Below are 17,429 nucleotides of genomic sequence, written 5' to 3'. Positions count from 1 at the left end.
ATCACAATTTGGCCCTTGTCAAAGTCCCTCAAATCCTCACACTGCCCATTTTTCCTGCTTCTAACACATCAACTTGAGGACAAAATGTTCACTTGCTGCCTAATATATCCCCCCCACTGACAGGTGCCATAATAACAAGATAATCAGTGTTATTTGCTTTACCTGCCAGTGGTCATAATGTTGGCTGATGGCTGATCAGTGTATGATATCTGTGTATAACTATGTTATCAGATAAATAACAAGAAATTGTAAGTGTAGAAAGATACTTTACGTTTTAGGACATTTATAAACCATTACATAGTGTTTCCACCAGAAAGCAACCTATAAAATGCAACGGTTTAAAAAAAAAAAAGGAAATCTGCGGAGAAGCTGAAACCACAGAATGGTTGGCATCTTTGCTTGAAATCTATATCATGTGTTTATGCTTTTTTTTTATCGGTTGATATAACATTAACAGAATCTTTGAACTCTGAAATATCCATGTTTTTATCAGCCTCAAAGGTGGGAAAAATTTTTGACCAAATGCTACTTGGATCTGTCACATTTTTGGACATATATATTTATATTTAGATATCATATTTGGTTATGGTGGGAGCAAATAAGGATTTGGGCTGAGAATGAACTCCAGTTAATAGTTTTGGACCAGTTTTACCCCATCTTGGCTGATTTTGGCTTCATCATTCATGATGACTAGTCTGGCAATAGTCTGGCAATTAGGAATACTGGATACTGATTACCTGGATGCATGTGTGGACTACATTAGAAAACTGCAAGTTGGAAATTGTGGCCCCTTAACAGTGCACCAAAAGAAAAGCAGATTTTTTTTTTTCATACAAGCCAAAGAGTATGACAAAAGCCAACACGCTGGGATCGAGCCTGACCCGGGTGTTCTCCTTATTACCTGCTATGCTCTAGTTTACAACCCAAAAATCTGTGTGGCTGTTTAGCAAATGAGTGATGAGATATGATAAAAGGAGTTTAGAGAGGGCTGATGAATATGTGTGGCTTTGAAGCGGTTGTTGTGTGATCGTGTGCAGATGAGAGCGTGGGAGGTGTCGTGTGTGGATGTGTGTGTGTTTGTGTGTGTCTGGAAGTGTTTGCTGATGAGGGTGACATTTGTGCGCACAGTGAGAGGTTTAACCACCAGCATCTGGGGCTTCTTTCTCTCAACTGTAAAACATCAACCAGGAGAGGAAAGAACCCAGCTCTGCCCAACGATTTAATCCCGCTCTCCCTACATACTTAGTGTGTGTGTGCGTGTGTGTGTGTGTGTGAGGACATTGCTCACCACACACTCCACAGGATTTCAGCACTCTGCACATACACCGTGGATTCATCACCTTAGCAACCAGTCGATTGAAAGATGATGAATCATGCCAAAGACTGCTAATTTCTTTGCAGTTGTCAAACATGAACAATGGGCGGTAAGATGGATCACAGAAACGTCACCACAGACAGAATGTTGTGTGTGTGTGTGTGTGTGTGTGAACTTGAAAGACTACCATAAAAACACAGAAATGAAGGGAGGCAAAATCAAAGCTGAGAGAGAGAGAGAGAGAGAGAGAGAGAGAGAGAGAGACTGCCTTACTGCTTGCTGTTACTCTCACTATACGAATAGGTATTTTTAAAATAAATGAGTGGTAGTTATGTACCGTTATTCTCTTTGAAGAGATCTATCTCATGCAGGTTTCAGCTGCTGTACATTTGATTACACACCAGGATTGCCGTACACAAATGCAAATATAGGTCCAAGCAGAAATCTGTTTCAGGCGCCTGGCATTCCAATCTGACAAATACTCCATCCCACTGTTCATTTCAGATGAGGGTAGATGGTGTTGATGCAGTATGATTTGATTTCCTGCAGGTCTCCAGTGAATGAAGCTGTAACAACACCTCTGACCTCATCTTCTCTACTTTATGGTTACTGAATGGGCCCGGATGCTATTCCTGACAAATAACAGTCTTTGATAAGAGGGGAGGGTCTAAGATGTCCATCTGACATACATTACTGCCTACTGCTGAGAGTGCTGACACATCCCCCTCCACACAATAATAGCAGTGATGGTGTAAAAGACATCGATTTAGTTAAAGAAACATGGACATGCATCTGCTGCGATGCACCAGGATTCGAGAGAAGCACTGCTGTTACAAACAATGTGAATAATGTATTAAAAATAGGCAGCCTGGCAGAGCTAAATAATACCAGCCGGAAATGATGCTACTTATTCAGCAACAAGATGTAAATAATTATTCCGTCGATTGCTGTAGAATCAATAATAATGCAGAATGTGAACGATTTCATGTCCAGCAGTACACTGAAGCTTAACAGCTCCCACTGCTGGTAAACACCTGAAAAGCATGTGCAGCACCAGAAATTTGTTATCAACGGCCTTTATATGAAGCTTTGATTGATTTACATCATTTACATTTTATCTTTGAAGTGAAGGGAAATGAGAGTCTGTGGTTGGCAACATATAATACTTGTCTACTATATCCACCAGATGGTTGATTTTTAGTGTGGAGTTTGTGTGTGATTATACCCAACCCATAATCATTAGCAGAACAACATATATTCACACAGTTACTGATTACTTGACCATCCAAAAAGTGATTATTCATAATTGATCCGTTCTGTTCTGTCGTGTATCTGTTCTGTAAGAATTAGGGGAACTATACTCCCTTTTATCAATCACACAAGGTCTTGGCAGCAAGAGAAAGTACCCCTCACACACACATGCTCAAAATAGATCACATTATTTCATCCTAACACAACATTCGCACATCATTTGCTGCAAATTTCACAAACCATCTTGTCACCAAATTGTCGTATTGTTGAACAGTATGAATGGCATTGTAAACGACACCTTTATGTTTGTGTCATTATTTTGTGTCTACACCTGTTTGTCCTATATTTTGCTATTTTGTCTCGCACCCATTGAAAAAGAAAAAAGAAAAATTGATTAGTCAAAAAAGCCAAACTATCTGGCTGCATCTTATTAAATGTGAGAATTAGCATTGCCTTATGTTGTAGTAAATTGAATATTTCCAGGTCTAAGTAAATGATTAGCTGTCAACTATTAAATTTATGGCCAGGTATTTTGATAGTGTGAAGTGTGAATATTTTCTGGTTTCTGTAGTCCTCTGTGACAGTAAACTGATCATCTTGTGGGCAAAACAAAACATTAGAGGACATCCCCTCGGGCTTTGGGAAACCTTGATCAGCATTTTGTTCACAAACAACTGGTCGATTAATTGAGAAAATGATCAACAGATGAATCAATATTGAAAATAATCGTTAGTTGCAGCCCTATTTTGGACTGTTATTTGGACAAAAAATTGAAGATGTCACCTCGGACTTGGAAATTAGGCTACTTTTCACTGTTTTCTGATATTTTATAAATGCCCCTTACAGTTACTATAGTGCAAGGTGATGTCTTTAGATGTCTGCTCTTGGCCACAGTCCAAACCCATATATATTGAGTTTATTAAGATAAGGGAAAGTATAAAATACAGACATGGATTTTCAAACTGGAACATGGAATATTTGCCATTTTTGCTTAACAGGTTGTATGTAATAATCTCCTTTAGATTGACTAATCAACTTGTTGCAGCTCTCCAACACACACATCAATAATGAAAATGATCTTTAGTTGCAGTCCAAAACCAAATAGCATCAAAGATTATTTTAAGCGCCATTTTTTTTATTGTTTGGACAGTGAAACTCAAAATGAATCTTGACATCCTCGACACCAGCTGATGTTATTTTTGCTTGTTACGGGCCTGATGATGTATAACCCTCTGTGTGAAATGTATGTGGGAGCTGGTGGTGTGGAATGTGCCATGTCCTGGTCACAGTGTTCCCTCCTCTCTACCGGTCACTCAGCAAGAGAGTTCCTGTGGGCAGAGTGAGAGAGCATCACACTCGGCCCACACATTTGTCCTCTAAAAACCACAGTCATCTTCATATGCAAAACAAAAAAGCTGAAGTCAGGCAGTGAGGTTGTGGTGGTTTGAACGTAGTCAAAGTTTTATTTGTAAAATACATTTAATATTAATGTTGTGACTCATTACTGTGTCTAAATATAGTCAGTGTTAGATAATGTTTAGTGACGATACAGTAACTTACTAGTTGTTTTCTATATAAAATCTCATGTCAGGACAGGAGTATGCTCGTTTGGTGTTGATATTTCCAACAGTGCTTCCTCCAGACCATGTCTACACATTAAAACACCACCAGCCAGTAACAATACTTCTCCTGTGCTTATATGTGTTTCTCTTTGGAGAAAAGAAAGGCATGCACTATTCATGAGGATAAGGCTGAATCTTGGTGTATTATTCATTAGAGAGGGCCTTGTCTGAGGCATCTATAAACTCAAGGTGGATACTACAGTCCATTTTCAGTTTAGCATCGTAGAAAGGGATTTCAGTGGAAATCAGCCAGTTCAACAAACAACAAAACCATGGCCAACATCATTATTTACATACATCTTTGCAACATAGCAATAGAGTCAAACAAAACTTTTTTTGTGCACAAACACCTTTATTTTTTGTGTGATATTTAGGTGGTTCACAGTTCGTTCCATTTACCTGAAGAAAAAAAAGAGAGTTGAGAGAGCTTTTAGGGAGGTTACAGTTTAGAGGTTCAAAGATCTCGAAATACATTTACATCATAACATGGACATAATTAAGAAGAAAGACTTGATTTCCAGTGCTGGAAGAGGCATTTAGATCCTTATCCTTACAGCAATGTACTACTGGGATACTCCATTACAAGTCCTGCATTCAAAGTCTTAAGGAGAAGTACATAAGTATTATCAGCTAAATGTACTTAAAGTATTAAAAGAACAAAGTACTCATTCTCCAGGAAAATGACCACTGGGACTGATATGTCATTATATGTGATACTGATGCCTCAAAGTGTATGCAGGATTTTACTGTAGTAGTTTATCAAGGTTGAGCTAGCTGCTATTATGTACAGTTAGGTAGTTTAGTTTTATCAACCTAGGGGCCAGGCCCTTTCAAAGACTCACAAGATACAGGAGATGCTTAAAGGGATGCAAAGGAAGAAAAGACAAACATCTTCTGTACAAATCTGTTATTTAAATGAAACCATCTGAGAAGTTTAGAGTGGAAATCATTTTGTGGTCACACCTCAAAGCACTCAAAGACATCTGAAACATGACAAGTGGCCACAGCCAGACACTGCTTTTTTGGGGGGTCCCATAGCCAAAAATGATGGGAGCCACTTTGTTAATCTCTAAAAATGTTATCATATTTTTTAAATGTAAAAAAATAAGTAATTACAGCTGTAGTAAAAGATGGAAATACTTAAATATAGCACAAGTACCTCCAAAAATATACCGAAGAAGAGTACTTAAGTAAATGTTACTTTCCAACTATCTTTATTTCTTTACTGACAGAAGGAATAAACTTCAAAATTCTATCAAAATTAAAGCTGTAGCCTGCAATGTTGAAAGGAGAAAACAGTTTCTATTAAAAAAAAAAACTGTGGTTGGTTAAAGACTTTTAGTTCATGGTTGTCTGGTAGCAATGAAAATAGACCCTTGGATTTGTGTTTAGGTGTACTTATTCTGGCTTCCTGAGGAGGGCAGCAAAACACCTACAGATAAGCCACAACAGGGTAGAGCGATTAAGCAGCTCAGCAACAGGTCTGTGCTGATCTCCTGGATCTGTAAATCCTTTACAGCATTTGAATATCTGGTGCAGAGATTGTAGCTCCCAGGTCTCTCCTTCTGGCTGCAGTCGGTTTTGTTCATGCATTTTTTTGCACTTTGATGGCTTTAGTTGAACTTTAGTAGAATATCGCTCAATAGTGAGGTACTTTACTGTAACACTGGTATGTCTGTGCAGTATAATTTATTTATACACTTATTACCAGACTTTTGTGTCGAAAACAAAACAAAACAAAACAAACAAAAAACCATGAATCTCTCTGTGGGCCAGCCTCAGTTTTGTTTAAGTTTGTTTTAGACTTTTATATATGATGTAAGACTAAGGCTATAGCTAATAACTATAACTAATAACTGGCAATTCTGTTTGGTCTCCCAATGGGATACAGGAACAAGTTTACACTTCTAAATTGTATGTAAAAAGAAAAGTTCCTGTGCTTGTTTCCGGCATAAATTATTGATCAGTAAGCCCATCCTGTGGAGCTTTATAGTAAAGTAAATTTCCCCCTAGCCTATATTTATTTCCCAGTATTTGATAGTATGTTTAATCATTCCACATTGTTCAGATCATTCCCTAGGTTCTTCTGCCAAATGACCCTTAGATTTTTACAGATATCTCTTTGTAGCCTGTTAAAAGTTTGAAAGTATTCAAAGTAATCATGTCTATTAGTAGTTCAACCATGTGAAGAACATCCAAAGGTTTAAAAGGACTTACTAGCTGGACTTACTCCTGTTGGATTTTTATCCAGGTCAGCTCTGGGTCTGTTTCCCTTCCAGTGTTTTATCAATCAAGACATTTAAAACGATAGATTGCATAGCCATACCATATAATTTTATAAGTAGTATGGCCTAGACCTGCTCTATATGAAAAGTAGATAATTTCTGTTATCTATATAAATGTCCCTTGGTGACCACATTTTCTTTGTATTGATCTCTGGTCTCTTCAAGTCTATCAAATAGCTTGAACAACTTCGGTGATAACAGGCAGTATGATGGAAACATACCACACACCACTTTAATCACATAAATGTTCCCCCATGGAGTAAGCTTCAATTTATCCCATTTATCCAGGTTCATCAGGTCTTTTTCCAGGCTTTATCTAAGGGCTCACAGTCTCAGACTTTAAAAAAACCCTGCTGTAACTAATTAATGGTTTGCAAAGTTCATACAGTTTCAATATTTTGACATTTCACCCAGTCATAAACAACATTTGGAATAAAAAACAGAAAAATAAGGTATCGCATCTGAGGACAGCAACATCCTACTGAGCGAGAATGACCCTCCACGACATTAAGTCCATTACAGGCCTGTGAGAGTAACATCCATAAGCCTCAAATCTCTTTAATACAACACCCATTAGGAAAGTGCTGAGCTCTTTACCAACAGCTAAGATGGTCCACCACTCAGCAACACCACTGCTTCTGCTCTACATTCAATGAAGTACAGAGAATCACCCACTTACCACACATTGATACAGGAGATTAAGATATATTTTAAGAAATGTGTAGGGTTATCTTCTGCTATTGTCAGAAAACTCATGTGCAAGAGATTTTTAATCAGTTAAGTATTGTCACAGTTAAACAAGGTCTATATTGCAGTAGTGGCTACAATGATTTTAATTTATGTATATTCTCTCTATGTCCTACTATGAATTGCGACATCTTTTAGGAATAATCATAGAAGGATTATGGTGTTACTCCATAAATCCAGGAGTCATTCTTCAGTTTAAGAGAATTAATCAGCAAATAATTTTAATAATAGATTAATTGATTCAGTGAATTTCCAAGTGAAAATGCCAAACATTTGATCGTGGTTAGAAGATTTGCTGATTTTTGTTGTTGTATATGACAGTGAATTGAATGTTATATTGTTTGGACATAAAAAGCTAATTTTTTATACTAAAACTGAGGGATTAACCAATTCATCAAGAAAGCAATTGGCAGATTAATAAAAATTGAAATAATTATTGTAGTTGCAGCCTTACTGTGAGCAATTTGTCTCATAGGATGATTCCGTCATATTGTTTGTTTGTCAGAATGTTAAACTATAGTTCAGTATATATGAATAATTTTGGCTTCTTGTACTTCTTGTGTGACCATACTCACTAAAGTGATCTAAAATACACACTTACTTTCAGATAGTTCATAAAATGTTGTCAGAATTAGACTGAAACCACATGACTTTGAGATCAATTTCTTTTTAGAATAAATATTACACTTGATTTTATAGTTATAACTGAATGTTAAAATATACTGTACACCCATAGGTTAAATTAGGTTAAGGTTTTGGGGTTACAATTCCTGAAATTAATTTATGTTAATTCATCACATTTACCAGCTTAGCTCTATTTAGGGTCGGGGGGTTTGGAGCAACTAAAACAGATTGACACTTAAATTCACATTTATATAGGAGCAAATCAGTGGCTACAATCCTATCTGCATATTTTTGCTTAAGGAGTTGGGAGCACCTGGAAGAATGTCAGAAATATGGGGAGACATTTAAACTGTGCACAGAAACACTGTCAATCTCAATGGTGAAAATAGTTACTAAATTTTTTTTTTTTATGAGGTACCATGTTGTATTCATACTTTAAAATAAGAAGTTACTGGATAGCTCCATGAAAGGCATGAGCAGGTGTAACCTTAATATCTTGATGAGTGGTCAGTTATGTTTGCAGTGGTGGCTGGATTAGATATTAACTGTGGCCTAAATCACTTTGTGCTGACGGATTTGGAAAGTGATAATCCAAGGTGTGCCTTTAAAAGCCAGACCTGGGTCCATTTGTTGCAAGGTCCCTTTCCATCACTCTCCGGAACAGCCAGAAGAAACACCACAGAAGGGCTGATCGCAACCTCAAGCCGCAACCATGAACGGCACGGAGGGACCATATTTCTATGTCCCTATGGTTAACACCACCGGCATTGTCCGGAGTCCTTATGATTATCCTCAGTACTACCTTGTCAGCCCAGCAGCCTATGCTGCCCTGGGTGCCTACATGTTCCTGCTCATCCTTCTTGGCTTCCCCATCAACTTTCTCACTCTGTACGTCACCATCGAACACAAGAAGCTGCGGACCCCTCTAAACTACATCTTGCTGAACCTTGCGGTGGCTGACCTCTTCATGGTGTTTGGAGGATTCACCACAACGATGTACACCTCAATGCACGGCTACTTCGTCCTTGGACGCCTTGGCTGCAATCTGGAAGGATTCTTTGCTACCCTCGGCGGTGAGATTGGGCTCTGGTCACTGGTTACTCTGGCTGTTGAAAGGTGGCTGGTTGTCTGCAAGCCCATCAGCAACTTCCGTTTCGGGGAGAATCACGCAATCATGGGTTTGGTCTTCACCTGGGTAATGGCCCTTTCTTGTGCCGCGCCCCCTCTTCTCGGCTGGTCTCGTTACATCCCTGAGGGAATGCAGTGCTCATGTGGAGTCGACTACTACACACGTGCAGAGGGTTTCAACAATGAGTCCTTTGTTATCTACATGTTCATCTGCCACTTTATCATTCCAATGTGTGTCGTGTTCTTCTGCTATGGTCGTCTGCTCTGTGCTGTCAAGGAGGCTGCTGCTGCCCAGCAGGAGTCTGAGACCACTCAGAGGGCTGAGAAGGAAGTCACCCGCATGGTTATTATCATGGGTATCGCCTTCCTGATATGTTGGGTTCCTTATGCCAGTGTGGCTTGGTATATCTTCACACATCAGGGCTCAGAGTTCGGACCAGTCTTCATGACCCTCCCGGCTTTCTTTGCCAAGACCTCCTCCGTCTACAACCCATTGATCTACATCTGCTTGAACAAGCAGTTCCGCCACTGCATGATCACCACCTTGTGCTGCGGAAAGAATCCCTTCGAGGAAGAGGAGGGAGCATCTACTGCCTCCAAGACCGAGGCCTCCTCTGTCTCCTCCAGCTCTGTGTCTCCTGCATAAAAGGGCCGTCAACAGGCTCCATGATCCACTATCCAAGAAGAAGACTTCTGCTCCCCCCGGGAAACGACTGAAGGCTAATGTCTACAGAAATAACTTCCTTTTTGTATTTTTACAAACGAGTTGGTTCAACCTAAAGACAGTTGCAGGGAAGGTCAGCCCATTACAGAGTTTTTCCTGTATGTACAGAATATCCAACTTAACTATCTATGAGATTTTTTTTTCCTCAGAGGAAAGGGAAAAAATGTTAATCTTTTACAGTTGGATCCTATATGATACTGGCTTATTTTTGAATGTAGAGGCATGTAATCAAGGCAACGTAAAATAAAACGCACTTTGCAAATGACTCATCCTGTTTATGTTTTACTTGCAATTTGGGTGGCAAAGTTCATGACTGTAGTATATTTAATCAACTGAATAAATGTGACTGACCTATTCAGAATGCATTTATGTCTTGAGTCAATTTCTACTTTAGAGCTATTATTTTAGTGACTACTGCTCTTCTGCTAAGAACTTGATGGTACAGATACTTAGAATAGTGTTTGGATTTCTATTGTAGAGGCATCTGTATTGCTACTGTAATCTCACCTCTATCACAGGTCACCTTGGACTTAGAACTACCTCAGGGATTATGACATTATTAATCAGGGATGAATATACACATGACACAACACCAACTTTATCTGATGACGAATATTAATCATATTAATTAAAGGTTAACACAGACAAAGACTTATTGGATAACACAAATCTGTATTACCAAGAGACACCTTGATGCAAAGGTTATGGAATGGAAACAATTTCTCTTCACTTGTGTTCCTTACTTCCATCATATTACACACAAACCATTAATAATTAAATCTTTGTATATTTCTTATATTGCTAGAAAGAAGAATCGGTTATTGGAAGAATCACTGGGAAAACTGCACAGCATTTCTCAAAAGGTTTTGAATCTCTTTTCAGGCCTCATAATATAGAAAACAACATTTAAAGCAAAGGTTTTCTTTTATTATGTTAGATTTTTTCCCATTTGGGATTAATAAAGTATATCTTCTTCTTTCTTCTTCTTCTTATTCAGTAATAATAATTTAGTAATACAGTGACTACTACCTACTCCTAACACTGGATATCGCAGATTAGTTGGGGTAGTTAATGAGTATAAACCCACTTGAGATCTACAAGGTTTATAGCTTTATTGTTTTTGTGTTCTCAAAGGCTGGGCTCTCTGAAAGACGTTACAATGAGTTGTACCAGCATGATCAATGACCGAAACTCACTTGATGACGTGAATTCCTCCTCCTCAGTTGTTGGTTGTGCAGTATACCACAAAAACACCTCAAGATCTCTCCCATCCCACCTTCATGCGTAGCTATAGCAACCATCATACTAGTGGATCATTTACAAATCACCTAGCAGACTGAAGTCAAATGCCAGCTGAGAGTTTAAGGAAAAACAAAAACAATTACCCACTGCTTTAATTTAGCACTAAAAAAGAAAAGCTTCTCTTGCTATGGCTGCACAAGCATACTCTGTGAATATGAACGATATGATGAATATTGGATTAGATGGAACTCCTAGGATTTTTTGTTTACACAGACAAGATACTATTTAGCTTTTTGTAAATAAATATTTAATACCAATTATAATCTTAAAGTTTAGAAGAATCTAGTATAAATTAGACCCAGTTCAATAAAGTGTCAATTTGTGTTTATTTGTAAATTTTTACTATAACATTATTATATTTGAGATGACAAAGTATATTAGTGGTATGATTAGTGTAATGGCAGCACTGCTTCTAACTTTCTAACAATTAAAAAAGCAGGAATTGTGTTTTTGTTGGAGAGTATGGAGATTGACAGTATTGCTTTTACTACCTCACTCCATTCTGTGTACTGCACCATTATATGTTACACAAATAGAATGAAATGCCTTTCTCAGAAGACGAGGAATGCAGTACAGTTGACAGTCCATAATACTGACTTCTATTTCCATGTTACCATGTAGATTTTTTAAGTGTGTGAACCAGTGTACAGTCACAGTTAAATGTAGTAAATTTTAGTGTTTATAGTGTCAATCTTCCATGAAACAGAGCCTCTGAAGCTGCATAATAAAACATAGTGTGACCAGGACTGACACACCAGAGAGGTTTGATCAAAAAGAATACAAACTCCAAAGCCTCTCCAGAGACATTACTGAAAAACAGCTGTGCAGAAATATGAAATCCTTTTGAATTTGTATGGAAAACTTTATTTGATAATAAAAATAGCATTCACAGACTTCTTTTGATAGCTACATATACATTGTAATCCATCTCAAGGAAAGAAGCTGGATAAGTCCACATCTACTTGTACTTAGACTAATGTTATGTATAGCTTCATGGGTCAAATAAAGCTATGAACAATGTAGTATTTATATATGCATAGTTTTATAAAAAAGATTGGCCCATATACATGTACTGCTTTTATCAACACAGAGACAGCATTATGTCCGGAGCACATTGCAAGAACTAATGCTTGAAGAACACAGACTGCATACAAGTGCTTTATAATACAAAGGCAGGCTAACCATCGAGAGAGATTCAAACCATCAAACAGTTTCTGATTGACCAAATACAGTCTTTCATTTTAAAACGTCTTTACATACCTGATCCAGAGTAAATCAACATATTTCCCATAAATCATCAGGTCCATTTCAGAGATATAAACACAATATCACATTCCTCACTGCTGAGGTTTTTCATAGATTTCTCTTTTGTACAAGAAAAAGGCAACATTTTATTCCTTGACAGGTTCCTAATAGTTACATTGGAAAAATTCTTTACATGTGATGGCCAACAGGTTAACTTGTTAAATGTGTTTCTTCTTCTTTTTTTCTTCTTTTTTGTTAATACAGTACCATGGCGACAACAGTGATGAAACAATGCATTTGTTTTGGTTTATCCAATATATTTTTAGTTCTCTAATGAAACATAAAACAGAGAATACACACAAAACACATTATAAAGCAGCAGTCAGACTCCAGTGACATGACAGCATGGCTCAGCATGGCAGATTGGTCGTCTCCTGTACCGGGACTCTCCATATATTACCAACACAACAAACCACATCAGCTTTTTGTGTCAGGACCCAGGAAGTGGTCGGTGCGCAAATGTGGGTATCATCAACATGAGGACAGGGCTAGCAATTACTGTGGGATTACAGTGCATGTTCATTATCGATTATTCTCGCTCAGACCTATCAGATAAAGTGGTTAAACTACACTTAGATTTACACATGCAGCTTGCACAGGGATAATTTACACATTTGTTTGTTTAAACTTTTTTTTTTTTTGGCATATCTGATAAATCAAAATTTGTGGCAGCTTCAAGCTGGTATTCTGGCATAATGCAGACTATTCTATAGTATGAAACTGAACATTTTTTGAGCAACAAATTAAATTTTTTTCCGCAACAGAGAATCTACCAGAACAATTTTGCCTGTAATTGAAAGTGAGTCAGGTTCCTTACCTTCTACATTAATACACACTGAGGAACAAAGGGCCAGAGTACTCAACTTATTTTTATAGTTCTACTCCAAGGGAGAAACTAATAACACCATTGCCAATTATCACATCAGCCGTCTGATTTCTTAATTTCAGAGTGTGTGGGTGTAGTTAGGCAAAGGAGAGTTAGCTGCCACACATTTTAAGGATGCAACACAAGTAAGGGTACAGCATGCTTCTCCCAGGTACAGTGTGCACTTCTACCATGGTCCTTAAAGATTTAATGAAGCTTGCTCAAGATATGTGCCAAATTAACAAATAAATAATGAGCAAATGCAAAAAAGTCATATATTATTTATATAATTATCACTATACTTTTACCATCAGATCTTAAATTTAGATTTTTGCCATAAGTCCAACGTGACTTTCACAGTTCTTATGAACCATCAGTGTCTTGTGCTATAGTTTGTTCAGTGAAGCAATTCAGGAATGGAAAAGACATCTAAAAACAAGTTGAAAACAAGCTTAGTAGTTAGAAGTTACCACAACTGGAGGAATGTTTCATACCTCTGAGGGAACAAATATTTAGATTCAGCAATGCCTACAAAAAGCAATATCACTGATTTTATATGCAGGCACATACAATACCTTTACTATAGTACAACTTCTGTTATGTTCAAAATAACTATAACAATGACAAAACAACCAGTATGAACTGATAGAAGGATTGTACTCCTGCTGTTTTATGAATCTCTGGATGGGATCACAAGTAGTCAATCAAATCAATCAATAAACCAGTCGACCACATAAAGCACAAGAGTTAGTATCCTCAGAAGTCCAATTCCAGTGTATGGTACATAGTTTGCACAGATAGAGGAGAGAGTGGCGAGGGGGATCTCTGCTCTGCTCTAGATGCTGAGGTCTTTGGGGCTTTCTTTGTACAGCCTTCTCTTGGGCTCAGGGAGCTGGTTTGGGCTGTGGCCTACTGCGTTATTGTTATGGCCTGTGTTGTTGTAGGCAGCATTGTTGTGTGCAGCGTTGTTCTTCATCATGCTGTAGTAGTCCTTCAGTCTGGGTGCTGCTGCATAGTTCAGCTCGTCCCGGCTGTAGTTGCTGTCAGGGGAAGAGTCCCGCTCCACTCGGTATCGTCTCTCCGGTGTCCCGTTCATCTGATATCTCTCCTCCCTCCTCTCTGAGGAAGAGTCTCTCAGGAGGTTGCCGTTCTTTGTGGCTCTATCATATGTACGGCCCCTGGAAAGAGACAAGGAATCCCCGTTGTTGGCGCGCTCGGGGGTTGAGGCCTCCCTGACTTGCCCAGGTGTATGTGAGTCCTTGAGGAGCCTCCGCTCGTAGAACTTGCGTTCAGGTGTGACTGCGAGGAACCCTCCATCATCATACTCCCTCTCAGGTGTATGGTCCCGATGGGCTCGCTCTGCCCTGCGGTCCATCGACTTGGCCCGCCGACGATCAGGAGACGAGGCGCACTTTCGGGTTGGTGAGCGATCAAGGGAGCCACGCCGCTGCAGGCGAAACCTCCCGTCCAAAGTAGAACTGCTGCCCGAGGGCTCTCGCCCCCTTAGTTTCTCGGCAGCTGCAGCCTTCTTTCCCGAGCTGTCTTTCCTCAGAGTCTTTAGGAGTTTAGAGATGCCACTCTCCGACTCGGACTTCTTAACTTTGCGGCCTCGGCTCTTCTTGTTGCCACTACTACTGCCGTTACTGTTGTCTGGAGACTGCTGTCTGGGGGTACTTTGACTGTGATTGTTATTCCAAGTGTGATGATGGTGGGGGTTAAATTGCCGGCCTTGGTAGTCCATCTGATCTGACCCAGCCCTGTCCCTGTTCCTGTCCCTGTCTCGGCCACGTGCAGCCTCCTCCTGGCGTGATGGTTTGTGAAGGTCTGGTGGATAACTGGACTCCAATGAGGTGTGATATCTGCTATTAGGTGGTAGCGTTCTCACTTCCGGAGTGTTTTGTGCCCCGGGTGTGGGAGGGTGCCCGTCACTGCTGCCGTCTGCAGGAGAGGAGAAGGGAGGAGAAGCTTGTTGACTAGAAATACCTTATTAAGGAATGAGGGATGAGGTTGAGGTTGAGGAATAATTTTACATCAATAACATGTGACATTTATTGTGTTCAGCAGACATGACTTTCCGTGTTGGTTCATGTGAGCTCTTGCATTGACATGACATAAAGTCAATGCAGAGATTTATCATGCATACATGTGCTCTTTCATATGCTATATATATATCCCCAGAAACAATCAGGCTAATTGATGTGTAACATTCTGCTTTACATCTATACACATAAAATGCATTGAAATGATAAATCACTTCAATATGGTTTCTCTATAGGGCTGCGGGTTGAGACACAAGGTGATGTCAGCAACAACAGCAGGTGCAACACATCGGCAAGTGTAGGGCAGGGATTATCAACAAAACAGCAGGCACCTAGGAAATCATTCAAAACAAAATGGTGAACAACTCAATGTGCATCATTGGGAAGAACAAACCAAAAGCAAAGAAACAAGAGTGTGTTTGGCTGCAGGTCTGCCAAATTAGTGACAAGTTGCTATGGCAGCAGCATGTGATGAGCAGGGGCATTAAATTAGTCCCAGTAAAAATATCTGGTGTTGTACTAGCAAAGGGGGAGGCTTCGTACGTGTACGGATTCACAGAAGTTAGATTAAGTAAAGTTTAATTCAAGCATGAACAGACAAAAAGCATGCACACTATGTAAACACACCCGCGCGCAAACACACACAAAGTGGGATTCTGGTAGGGATGAGCTGGAAGGAAGGGTGGATAAAATTGAAAGGAAAAAGATGACAGGGGTAGGGTGGATTGGGACAGACTTTTGGCTACAAACCGTTGTCTGATTTTGGCCCATTAGGTAGAAACAGGGCTCTCCCATCTTGTCATTCCTCATTGTACCAACAGCGAGATGAGGAGCCATCATCGCTGGAGAGAGGAGGAAGAGCCCAGCAACAAGAGACAATCAGAGAGAAAGGAGGAGGAACAGAGAGGAGAAAACAAATAAAACAGACGAGAGGCTGTTTTACAGTGCATCTTAATATAGAGAAGAAGGGGTTTGTTGTGAATGACAAGAGAAATATTACATTTTATACAGTTTCAAAAACCATCTGAAAGAGAGGATATGTGTCAGAATTAGACCCCAGATAAACCAGAAAGTAATGCTGTGAGAGGAATAATCCATCAGCAGAGCAACACTGCTCTTGGGAGGGAATATTACTTCAGCTGTAAAACATCAGTGTTACAGATCCTATAGACTATAAATCATTGAACAAGCTTTCATGTCAACCATTCCTTCATTAATCAATAATATTTGACAGCTGAAACTATGACAGGTGGCTTTAAACTAGTATCAGAAAGTGCCCTTCTGTTAAATGCTTATCATTTGTATTAATAACATTCATGAAAGTGTACCTGTGGAGCACTAAGCAGATAAGAGGCTTTATTCTAGTCTGCGGTGTGTACAGCTGGAACAATAATAAGATTTCAGTGCTGGCATAAGCAGTGTTATTTACAGGAAAAGGGTAAAAACACTACCTACCATATTCAGGTACAGATCCATCTCCCCGTTTGAGGACGAGCCGTGCCCTGCGACCACCGTTCTTGATCAGTTCAATGGCACGTGAATGCTTCATGTTCTTTGTGCTCTCACCATTAATCTCCAGGATCTCATCTCCCACCTGAAACAAAGGGCATGTTATTGTCACAACTAGTTAATGATAGTGTTTTATCAATGCTGTGTAAAGAGGAAATGTATCCTGCCAAAAAAAATCACTTTTAATGGTTTCATACCCTCATCTTGCCATTTCTGACAGCAGCCCCATCCTCTGCTAGTCTCAACACATACAGGTCCATGCTGTACTCCCGACCTCCTCTCAGGCTGAAGCCGAAACCTTTACTGTCCCGCTCGAGGTCCACAGAGTAGAACTCAGCATCCTGTGACACAGAAAAGGAGAGATAAAGAGAGTCACCAGAAAGGAGGAGTGACTAATCCAGGAGTCAAAAGGTGAGTCAAAACATCAGGACTAATCAAGCCATGTCCCACAGAAACTCACAAAATGTCAATGGCAGTACAATACCCTAGAATGCATGAATAATTAATGCCACACAAGTCTGTGATCAGGGTACAGATCACTAAGCAAGGGCACCACAAGGACTGGACTAAGACCAAAACCTACCATACTTCATCAAAAGTTCCCTCCCAACAACAGCATGGTCTCTCTCATAATAATTTTCTCTGGCACCCACAGATCCAAAGCTTTATTGATAAACTACTCACTCATTTGAATGTCAGATTTTATAGATCCT

At 39.4% G+C, this 17,429-nt stretch overlaps 2 protein-coding genes across 7 annotated transcripts in view; one reads left to right on the top strand and one right to left on the bottom strand.

Annotated features, from left to right (window-relative positions):
- The first annotated feature begins 8,556 nt into the window (after nt 1–8,556).
- On the top strand, nt 8,557–9,618 carry LOC118324197 (rhodopsin). The gene has a single exon (XM_035656398.1). It carries the CDS (start codon nt 8,557–8,559, stop codon nt 9,616–9,618), a length of 1,062 nt encoding a protein of 353 aa, XP_035512291.1.
- Nucleotides 9,619–12,931: 3,313 nt separating this feature from the next.
- LOC118324196 (membrane-associated guanylate kinase, WW and PDZ domain-containing protein 1-like) overlaps nt 12,932–17,429 on the bottom strand; it is a 95,868-nt gene continuing 91,370 nt past the window's right edge. For 4 of the 6 annotated variants that reach the window (XM_035656392.1, XM_035656393.1, XM_035656394.1 and 1 more), the window contains 3 exons: nt 16,914–17,057; nt 16,663–16,801; nt 12,932–15,106 (listed from right to left, as the gene is read on the bottom strand). In XM_035656392.1, coding sequence (XP_035512285.1) covers nt 14,004–15,106; nt 16,663–16,801; nt 16,914–17,057 — 1,386 coding nt within the window. In that variant the 3' untranslated portion in view covers nt 12,932–14,003. Of the gene's footprint in view, nt 15,107–15,957; nt 16,050–16,662; nt 16,802–16,913; nt 17,058–17,429 lie in introns of all 6 variants that reach the window. The other 2 variants (XM_035656395.1, XM_035656397.1) reach the window with 1 other exon arrangement.

Source organism: Morone saxatilis, unplaced genomic scaffold (genome assembly GCF_004916995.1).
Source record: "Morone saxatilis isolate NCDOM2014 unplaced genomic scaffold, NCSU_SB_2.0 Contig15, whole genome shotgun sequence".
In the NCBI taxonomy this organism is placed as follows: Eukaryota; Metazoa; Chordata; class Actinopteri; family Moronidae; genus Morone; species Morone saxatilis.
This window is presented reverse-complemented; position numbering and strand designations above follow the sequence as displayed.

What these genes read in the sequence shown, in the direction of transcription:
- LOC118324197 (XM_035656398.1), top strand. Translation starts at nt 8,557, where the DNA reads ATGAACGGCACGGAGGGACCATATTTCTATGTCCCTATGGTTAACACC.